The sequence below is a fragment of the Haliotis rufescens genome, unplaced genomic scaffold (assembly GCF_023055435.1).
Source record: "Haliotis rufescens isolate VD_foot unplaced genomic scaffold, xgHalRufe1.0.p SCAF_6, whole genome shotgun sequence".
Classification (NCBI taxonomy): Eukaryota; Metazoa; Mollusca; class Gastropoda; order Lepetellida; family Haliotidae; genus Haliotis; species Haliotis rufescens.
The window spans coordinates 7,344,259-7,355,533 of NW_025964334.1; the positions used below are offsets into that span (position 1 = coordinate 7,344,259).

An 11,275-nucleotide genomic window follows, 5' to 3' on the forward strand; every position below is an offset into this window, starting at 1 on the left:
AAAGTTGTATGGTTTTGGCAATGTTTTCCTTAGTAAACATACTGGCCTTATATGTGGCATTATTTGAAAACAATTAATCTAGTGATACTTACAACAAAGAAAACCGTTAGGGATCATGAATATTTTTGGGGATATGTTCATGAAATTGTGTACTCAGTCATCACTACAAAAACACATCCCCAAAACTATTCATCATTCCTAATTTTTTTGTTCAGAATATTATGTGCTTGGAATATTGACTTTCACACATGCGCCGGATATTGTGATTGTATGTATGAAAACAAGGAAAGAAGTGTTGCCTTGACCTTCATGACAATTTACCATTGCCCCAGGCATATCCTGCTTTTGTTCAATTATCGTATCAACAGAGCGCCATGACGAGTACAACGTTTACGATAATTCCAATTTAATAAGCCCCGTCTCAATTATCTCCTCGTCACGGAACTGATTCCACCGTATGAAATTACGGATGTCTGTGAAATAGTCTGCATTTAACACTCCCGATTTTCATATTTATATGATATACCATATTTTTTTGTTTTGCTTGTGTTATAAATATGGAGAAAAAATGTGGTATTTATTCTTTTTGTATGGGAATAAGGGCTCATTCGTGAAGGTCTCTGCAATCTGTCCATGTGATAATGACAACATGTGAGCCGTAAATTGGCTGCAATTATCTTACCGTCACAGACAGTGGCCCGATAACTTGATAACCCGTGTCATTGATGGTGACTCGATATGTCAGCAGCACGACTATAAGGGACAGCATCTAACAGCTGGGTGACACTGGAACAGGACCAAGCTGCGTGTAAGTATCACACTGCTTCACTTTACCGTTAGACCCGTTAACATCCGGGGTAGAATAGGTCTTCAGCAACCCATGCTTGCCGTAAGAGGCGACTATGCTTGTCTTCAGAGACGACTAACAGGATCGGGTGGTCAGGCTCGCTGACTTGGTTGGTGCATGTCATTGTATCCCAATTGCGCTGATTGATGCTCATGATGTCAATCACTGGATTGTCTAGTCCAGACTCGATTATTTACAGACCACCGTTAGACCTGCATTACTTCAGGCTTTGCTCGACCGCCTCTGTGGTATAGTGGTAGAGCTTCGATCCCCGGCCGCGTCATACCAAAAGACGTTATGTCCGGCGCTCGGCATTAAGGGGCTGAAACAAGGACTGGTCGGCTCGGAGTCAGTATACTGTGTTTGAGTGGGTATTCATGTTTAACTCCGGCATGGTATCTCAGTGAGCTAGCACTATAAATCGGCATCAGTCCGGACTAGTACAAGCAGCCACACACACACACACACACACGTCGCTATATAAGTGCAATAATCTTGGGACCGACGTTAAACCCCATGTCACCTCATCTCGCGCTTTCCTCCCATAATAAGTTGACGCGCTTTCATATAACTGAAATACTGTTAAAAGCGCCGTTAAACCCAACTCGCTCACTCACTCTTAAAGGAAAGTGACACGAATTCATTTGCACAATGCACTTACTTATTTTTTTGGCACACTCGATTATAAGTTTGTCTAAACCAGTTGAGCACACTCTCACTCTGAAGCTGTTCACTCTCGATGCTGTTCAATTGTCAGGTGGATTTCACCACCAGTTGATCACAATACCACTCTTGTCTGCAGTTTCAGCACTTGCACTCACGAAGTTTATTATCAGGTGAGCATTATCTAGCCCAGGTGAGCATTATCTAGCCCAGGTGAGCATTATCTAGCCCAGGTGAGCACTTTCTAGCCCAGGTGAGCAGAGTCTCCCCTGTGCAGCTGTAGTTTCTGCATTTTTTAAAACTTCAGGCTGATAATACACTGAAAGGCAAAAGAAACGTCATGTGGATGTATCATATAAAGATCTTTATTTTCAAATGCTTATATATGTAAGTAAAGACATCTGAGAAAGTCAGTGTTTGACCCACATGAAATTAACAGTCTGGGGAATGTTTTTGCGAATTGTGATTTTGGGGAGGCACCAGAAGACAACACAGCTGGGGGGTTCAAAATCAGTACCTGGTGTGGCCACCACGGGCGTTGACTACAGCCACACATCTCCTGTACATGGAGTGGACTAGCCTGTTAATGAAGGCCATTGGGATATGGGCCCATATCCTCAGGAACGCTACACGCAGTTCTGCTGCAGTTGTCGGCCTTGGGCGTACGTCGTTGAGTCGGCGTTGGATCTCATCCCACAAGTGTTCAATGGGATTCAAATCCGGACTGAGGGCAGGCCAAGGCATGATTTGGATGTTGTGCTGCTGGAGGAAGTCCCTGCTGACTCTGGCAGCGTGGGGACGGGCGTTGTCTTGCTGAAAGGTATGGTTTTGATGACGGGCAAAAAAAGGCACGATATGGGGTCTGAGGACTTGGTCAATGTAGCGGAGAGCTGTGATGCCATTACCCCTGCCTGGACCAATATTCTGAAAGACCACAGGTCCCGCTCTCTGGTTCAGTCCGATTCCACCCCAAACCATGATGCTTGGGCCGCCCCACGCGTCTCGTTCCATAACGTTCGCCCCTCCTTTGCCAGACCCTGACTCTGACATCCACCGTTGAAACACAGTAGGGACTTTCATCAGTGAAGATGATTCTTCTCCATTGCTGTTGACGCCAATTTTGATGCTGCCTGGCCCATTGCAGTCGGGCCTGTCGGTGACGATCTCTCAGGATGGGCACACGAGCTGGACGGTGGCACGAGATGTTGTTGGCAGTAAGGCGACGTCGGACTGTACGATCACTGATGGCACGCTGGTGGTTGCCAATGGTTTGCCGAGCTGTTTCAGTGGCCAATTGGAATCGGTTCTGCAGATGTTGGCGTATCATGAACCGATCTTGTCTGGGAGTAGTGACAAGGTCGTCGTCGGTGGTGTTGGTGGTGTTTTGGCGATGTTGCAAACGATATATCGTTCTGACGTTGACATTGAATGCAAACGACCTGTGCACTCTGGCCTGCTTTGCAGTCTTCCGATCGCTTGTTGTCTCTAATCTTGGTATGGCTGATGAATCGAAATAACGAAAGCCAGCTTAACAGTTTTGGGGTTCTTTTATACCCATACCATACACGATATGCACGTGCATCATGTTTTTGACAAGACTTTTCCGCAACTGAGTCCCATTGCACTTTTGTAGGCTGCGTTTGGGCAGTTGTTAAATGGACTTTAAGGCAACAAAAAGAAGCATTAGAACGATTAATGAGTTTATTAACCACAGAACATGTAACTGCCAGTGTCTGTTAAGTTTCATCAGTATTTTCAGAAGTGACGTTTCTTTTGCCTTTCAGTGTACCTACACCAGTGATGAATCCCCGCCTCGCGCTGACTCTGGTCGTTCTGTGTTTCCTGGGCACCGCGACCGTGGAGGCGTACGGTAAGCTAATACCCAATGATGACATCTTGCGTTGCAGGATATAAGGGAGTATGGTTTTACGCCGCTTTTAGCAATATCCCAGCACTATCACGGCGGGGGTCACCAGAAATGGGCTTCACACATTGTACAATGTGGGGAATCGAATCCGTGCATTCGGCGTGACGAGCGAACACTTTAACCACTAGGCTACCCTACCATCCCTTGTAGAACCACACCATTTTCTTCATATAAAACTGATTAAGGACAAGAATACTGGCTTTGTCTTTCGTATTCATCATTAAAATTATGTCGGTAGACTGCTTCGTCATGTTCGAATCCCAGAGGGACGATGGGGTATCCTCGTGAAAAAAACATTGGCTCATCACACTGAAAACCCAGGTTCGATACCGTAACAGGGTCCAATGTATGAAGTCTAGTTCTAGTGCCCAGCTCCTGCCGTGATACGACTGGGGTATTGCTAAAAGAGGCGTAAAACTCTACTCACTCTGAGATTCGAGGGGGCACAGGTGGCCCAGTCGTCTAAGGCGCCGCGATTCGCTGTGCAGAGTTGCGTCCCTTGGGCACGCCAGAAACCTATGATTGTGGGTTCGAATCCCGGTTCGCCCCAATTATGTTTCTAGGTTTGTCAGCACCATACCCGTGCTCGTGGGTTTCACCGAAGTGGTAAACGTCTGAGACCTGCATCACTTCGGGCTTTCCTCCCACATTAAGCTGATACGCCGTGATATGACTGGAATACTGTTAAAAGCGGCGTTAAACCCAACTCACTTACTCACTCACTCACTGAGATTCGAACTTGATCCTTGGCCCGTTATCACCATGCGTGTGCTTGTAGGTTTCATCAAGGTTGTCAACGTCGGGCTGTCCTCCCAGGGATAGATCTGAATACTGGCCAGAGCGGCGTAAAACTAAATTCACTCGCTCACATAGTCCTCTTTCGTCACCTCAGTTTTGGTCTTTGGCTTATGGCGATCTATAGCCCGTTTTCATAATGCATTTTTATGAATTGTGATATATTTTTTTCCCTGTGATAAGTCTAGTTTTTTTACTGTCCGTTCTTGACAGGCTTTTATAGTTGTAAATGTATTTATTATGTACAACATTTTAAATCACGATATGGCTGAAATACTTCCGATAAATTTTAACTCACTAATTCTTGGTCAAATCAACCCGAAAAACATGACTTGTTATGAGGTGTGTGTGTGTATGTGTGTGTGTGTGTGTGTGTGTGTGTGTGTGTGTGTGTGTGTGTGTGTGTGTGTGTGTGCGTGTGTGTGTGTGTGTGTGTGTGTGTGTGAGACATGAATACCCCACTCACAGTATACTGACTCAGAGCCGACCAGTCCTTGTTTTAGTCCCTTAATGCCGAGCGCCGGACAGGGTAACACCAAGTACCATCTCTTAACGTCTAATCGTATGACGCAGTCGGGGATCGACCTCACGTCTCGGGAGAGATGCTTTACCCACTGAACCACGAAGTCGACCTGACTTGTTATAACCTATGATATTAAACCATGATGATAACGTCACGCTATTTGATTCTGAAATAGGAATTCACAGATCATTTCACACGTAAAAATGACGCAACGATAGGTCATTATTCAAAATTATACAGAAATTATATATCAACCATAATATGATTTAAATCGGGGAAATCACTCGAATTTGTTCATTCCGGAAGTAATAGATTTTCTTGTTTCTCAATCACGTCTTCACATATGCTACAGACTGTTCCGCAGCGCCTGTTCGCCGTACCTGCACGTCCAACAGTGACAAGGAGCGGATATTCTTTAACACCACCTCCCAGAAATGTGACACTTTCGACTGGCGCACCTGTACCACAGAAGACAACAGTTTCTCTGATTGGGACTCCTGCACACATGCATGTGTCTGTCCCCTTCCTCCAGCTTCCACGCCGTGTGTTTCCGGCCCCGGCGTCTACCACGGAAACTACTTCTTCAACACAGACTCCAACAAATGTGCGACGTTCCCTGCAGGACACCAAGGCTGTAGCCAAAACCAGAACGCCTTCGAAAGTGAAAGTAGCTGCAAGATGTCATGTGTCTGCTCCATGCCACGTGCTTCTGGCTCCTGCAGTGGCAAAGACAAAGCCTACTACTTCAATGGAGCAAGGTAAGGGGACAATTTAGTATTGGAGGTAGTTTTTGGGCGAGGGGATTCGTGTTTAAGACTTAATAATTGTTCGGTGGCTGCTTGAAAACATGCATTTTTTGTTAAAGAAGGAGCCGAGGAATTTTTTCCTTTTCACAACACGTGAACATCAGGACATGGGGGCACGGGTGGCCCAGTCGTCTAAGGCGACGCGATTCGCTATGCAGGGTTGCGGCCCTTGGGCACGCCAGAAACCTATGAGTGTGGGTTCGAATCCCGGTTCGCTCCAATTATGTTTCTATGTTTGTCAGCACCATTCCCGTGCTCGTGGGTTTCCCAGAAGTGGTAAACGCCTGAGACATGCATCACTTCGGGCTTTCCTCCAACATTAAGCTAACACGCTGTGATATAACTGGAATACTGTTAAAAGCGGCGTTAAACCTAACTCACTCACATCAGGACATATATTCTTCAAGGCCTCAGTAAAGCTTTCAAAATATTTTATGGTGGACACGTGGAGGACATTTCCAAATTTGACGCATCAGTGGCAAAAATTATGTCCATTGCAATTTCCTATTGACTTGAACCATATATTCTCGGGTTGTTTTAGGTGAATAATTGACTTGCCTTTGCATGTGTTTGTGACGGGTGTCATCGATGGGGCAGTATGCGCTAGATTTTTCTCAAACCCCTAATATCATCACTAATTGATAGTGATTCATAAACACATGCTCGTGAAATAGTCATCTTCCCGAGGCAAGAGAGTTAACTGACTTTAAAAGTCCAGTTTCCACCCTTGCCGAACTAGGCTTGAATTACTGGGCTCGATCGTAGCGCCACCAGTGGCTATTACCAGTTATGCCCCTTCTAAGCCTCTCCTATGTACCAATCAAATTCCACCTCTCGTATCACTTGCGTTTGCTTCACACAAAATGGTGGCGCCCCGTCAGGACGATCTGATCGATAATCAAGATCTACATTGTGATAAAACGGGTCTTACATCGCGAAATGCATCAAATCACGTGAGTACCTTGATTAGAAACATGAAAAGATTTGGAAAATATCTGCTGACAAGTTGGCGGTACACATGCTTTGCAAATCCTTCAAACGACCGAAATCTGCACGACAGTTTATGAACCTGATTTCGATTTCGGTGCGCGATTTTGATTGGATTATGCATAGGCTCGTTAGTGCAGCCAACATGTAACTCCATAATACCAGCCTAGTTCGGCAAGGGTGGAAACTGGACTTTTAAAGTCAGTTAACTCTCTTGACTCGGGAAGATGGGAATAGTCGGCATCGTACAATCGACTCTGCTGTTAGCAGATATTTCTTATGAATATGGAAATGGCTTGGTAGCTATTGTTCCAGTATCTCCGCACTCCGTGGTCCCTAGGGCCTTAGGGTTATAAACTTAAAACCTAAACCAAAAAGCGGTTTTAGATCTAAATACGGACCATGATTATATACTGAACCGATAAAGAAACGTCACCATGGACAGATATACTGAACCAAATTAAAAACTTCACAATCCTAAAATTTTAACATTTTGACCAGTTATCATTGTGGGCCCTTATTGTGTATTTAAACAGCAATGGCCACGTATTGTCTTCAGATAACACCCGTTTTTGTGCAGGTGAATCGATCAAAATCATGTGCACAGCACTATAGTGGCAAAAGTGGTTTTTCACGTGGAACTGGTCACGTGGCCATAATACCGCACGTGTTTTCAGCCATACTTGTTAGCAGTCATTAACAAAAAAAGAAAAACACAAGAAAACAAAAGTCTTTACGGCCATTTGTCATGCCACGCCTTTCAAATGTGCAACGTGAACGTGCCATCGGCATGTTGCAGACGGGAACGTCCGTAGCTGAAGTCGCAGGACGATGGGTTGTAGTCGACGGACTGTTAATGATTTACAGACGCGTCTACAGCAAACGGGTACCACCGCTGATCGCCCACGGCCAGGTCGACGACGTGTGACGTCACATGCAGAGGATCGTCAGATTGTCTTACGTCACCTCCGTAACCGATTTTTGACGGCTACATCAACCAGAAATGAACTGTTTAGGGGTAGACTGAGTGCGCAAACTGTTCGAAACCCTCTGAGAACTACTCACCTTCAAGCACGACGGCCATACTGCGGGCCGATTCTGACTCAATTACACAGACGTCAACGTCAATTGTGGGCACAGCGACACTTACGATGGACTCAGAGGAATTGGAATCAAGTCGTCTTCAGTGATGAAATCTTCGATTTGCTGATGGTAGGGCGAGGGTGTGGAGGCGCCGTCATGAACGTTACGCCCAGTGTTGTGTACAGGAAGATGACAGATTACGAGGGGGAAGTGTCATGGTGTGGGGTGCTTTCTGTGGCAATGCACGGTCCAGGTTTCTTGTCATCCGCGACCAGGTACTGGCACCAGAACTTCTGCTTTTTATAGCAGCACATGGACCCGGTTTGATCTTCCAACACGACAATGCCAGACCCCACACAGCAATTTTGACAAGGAATTTCCTTCAGAATGCGGGAGTCAACGTCATGGACCGGCCGTCAAGGTCTCCCGACCTCAATCCCATCGAACACGCCTGGGATGCTCTTGGCAGAAGTCTGCGCACTCTTCAGAACCAACCACAGAATTTGCAAGATCTTGGCAACATTTTCCAGCAACAATGGCGTCGTCTTCCCAATCAAATGTTCACAAGCATCACAAGGTCCATGCGGAGGCGTTGTGTGGCAGTTGTCAACGCACATGGTGGCCATACACGCTACTGAACTTGTGTGCCATCAGATTCTCGTATTACCGAATACCGTAGGTGCTTGGAACAAATTATGGTTACCACCGCTAATTTAAATCCTTCTTTGGACATGAATGATTAAAAATTACCTTCTGTGATACATTTGTCCGTTGTATATCATATATGAGATTACTTTAAAAATGTGAAGTTTTTAATTTGACTCAGTATATATGAGAAACCTTATTTCTCCAAACACTGTAAACATGCTTTGAGATATATTTAAGCGATGAAACTTGGCAAAACTGATCAAGGTTGAAATTAAGGTGTCAAATGTTCTAAAAGTGAAACACAACACTAGTCTCTGAGAAAATAGCATCAAAAGTCAGTATCTCGTGTGTCCGCCATCTACATTGATGACTGCCGTGCAACGTCGATACATGGAATGGATGAGGCGGTTGATGAAGGCCATAGTAGGCACTTGAGCCCATACTCTGAGGAACGCCTGACGCAGTTCAGCTGCAGTTGTCGGCCTTGGTCGGACGTCATTCAGACTCTCTCTCTCTGCCATCTGCTGTTGAGATACAGTAACGGCTCTCGTCAACTTCTCTTCTCCACTGCTGGTAGCGCCAATGCTGGTGCTGTATGCCCACTGTAGACGGTCCCGGCGTTGACGTGGTGTCAGAATGGGTCCTCGGTGTGGCCTGTGACAGTGGAGGTGTCTGCTCGTCAATCCTCGACGCACGATGTCCGCACTAATGTGTCGCTGGTGTGTCCCCATGGTCTGTCGAGCAGTTTCCGCAGCAGTAACAAAGCGATCTTGAAGATGCTGTCGCACAATCTGACGATCCTGACGTCAGGTGGTGACCCTTGGTCTTCCAGTACGTGGTCGGTCATCTGTAGTGTTGGTGGTCTGGTACTGTTGCTGGAGCCTGTATATGGTCCTTACGTGGACTTGGAATGCCTTGGCTACTTGTCAGGCGGTTTGTCCAGCTTGCAATCGTCCAAGTGCTTGGTGTCTCTGATTTCTTGTCAATCTTGGCATGTGGTAGCAATTCAATAACGAATGAACGTTATCCGATCTGGGTTGATTTTTATAGGGCAAGAAATGAAGTAACGCATGTGCATTTCAAATTGCACGGAACTCACGTGCATCGGGTTACCATGGCCGTTGCCATGATGCGTTTGGGCGATCGGTTTTATTGTCATCTGGTTTGTTTTTTTATCATCAAATTTCATTTTTCCGGACAAGGTAATGTTAAATCTTTGAAACTTGGACAAAAATTACCCAGATATTTAAATGAAAACTTTTCATGCAATGTTAATTGGGGTGACGTTTCTTTTGCGGTTCAGTATATATTATGAGGCGATGGGGTAGCCTAGTTGTTGAAATGTTTTCTCGTCACGCCGAAAACCCGGGTTGGATTCCTAACACTGGTCCAATATTTGAAGCCTATTTCGGGTATCCCCTTCCGTGATTTAGCTGGGATATTGCTGAACGCGGCGTTAAACCACACTCGCTTACTCATACGTGATGTTATTTCTCAGTGGAGAGTTGTCGAACCTAGGTGGGCCAGAAACCAATGCTCGTGGGTTCGAATCCCAGATTCGTCCCCAGTACCATCCAGTGCTTATGGGTTTCACCAAAGCGCTACAGGTTTGAGATATGCATCATTTCGGGATTTCTTACCACCTTAATCAGACACGCTGTGATCCATCTGAACCACCGTACAAAACTGCGTGAACTAACTACTTGTAATTCAATCTGTTGTTAAATATCGGTTAGTTTGTTGTTATAACTGTAGGTATCAGGTTGCCCATATTTCAAATTCATTATTCTTTATTGTGACAGCAAGCGATGTGAGGAGTTCACGTACAGTGGGTGTGGCGGGAATGCGAACAGGTTCGCCAGCGAGGAGGAGTGTAAGAAGCAGTGCCTGTGCGGCCTGCCTCCTCGTACTGGGAGCTTCTCGTGCATGGCCTACATGCCGAGTGTGTTCTACAACAAGACGTCACAGAGGTGCGAGAATTTTATCTACGGGGGATGCGCGGGGACAAGCAACCGCTTCTATTCCGTTGAGGACTGCAATGCTGCATGTCCCTGAACAATGGAAAACAGAACTCTGATGAACAGTTTGTCGATGTCAACGTCCTTATCAATTCAATGTCGCATGTCCCTGAACAATGGAAAACAGAACTCTGATGAACAGGTTGTCAATGTCAACGTCCTTATCAATTCAATGTCGCATGTCCCTGAACTATGGAAAACAGAACTCTGATTTATAGTTTGTCGATGTCAACGTCCTTATCAATTCAATGCTGTATGTCTCTGATCAATGGAAAACAGAACTCTAATGAACAGTTTGTCAACGTCCTTATCAATTCAATGTTGCATGTCATTGAAGTAAATTCGATTCAATGGTATCTCGATGTAAGTTTATTAATGGAAACGTTTTGACGCTTCAGTGGCAAAAATGAGGTCGATTTCAATTCCCTATTGACTTGTACCATATATTCTCGTGTTGTTTTAGGTGAATAATTGACTTGCCTTTGCATGTCTTTTTGGTCCTAATTGACAGCCATTATTGTCAGCCCTTAATGTCAATACAATGTTGAATGTCATAAACATGATCTGGAACCAGTAGTCTGTCAGTGGTATATTTGAAAATGTACACGTGATTTTGTGTTTTCTATCTCTGTTCAATGTTGCATGTCACTAAAATACACTCTTTGCAATTGTTTATCAATGTCGTTACGTTTTAAATTAACAAAAAGAAGATTTTGATTTTTTTATCCACTTGAATGGACTCCTATTAAAGTTTTACTCTTTGTGACGGGTATACAGGTTTTAGCCCACAGGGGCGCTTTGTCTGTCGCCTTTTTAGGGGCGGTCGGGTAGCCTAGTGGTTAAAGCGTTCGCTCGTCACGCAGAAGACCTGGGTTCGATTCCCGACATGGGTACAATGTGTGAAACCCATTTCTGGTGTCCCCGCCGTGATATTGCTGGAATATTGCTTAAAGCTGCATAAAACCATACTCACTCACT

General features: G+C 45.2%; 1 protein-coding gene across 1 annotated transcript; it reads left to right on the forward strand.

Moving 5' to 3' along the window:
* The first annotated feature begins 782 nt into the window (after positions 1-782).
* Positions 783-10,970, forward strand: LOC125374795 (carboxypeptidase inhibitor SmCI-like). The gene is made up of 5 exons (XM_048386427.1): positions 783-808; positions 1,650-1,683; positions 3,295-3,380; positions 5,108-5,513; positions 10,082-10,970. The coding sequence occupies exons 3-5, from the start codon at positions 3,311-3,313 to the stop codon at positions 10,332-10,334; spliced, it is 729 nt and encodes a 242-aa protein (XP_048242384.1). The 5' UTR covers positions 783-808; positions 1,650-1,683; positions 3,295-3,310; the 3' UTR covers positions 10,335-10,970.
* Positions 10,971-11,275: the final 305 nt, after the last annotated feature.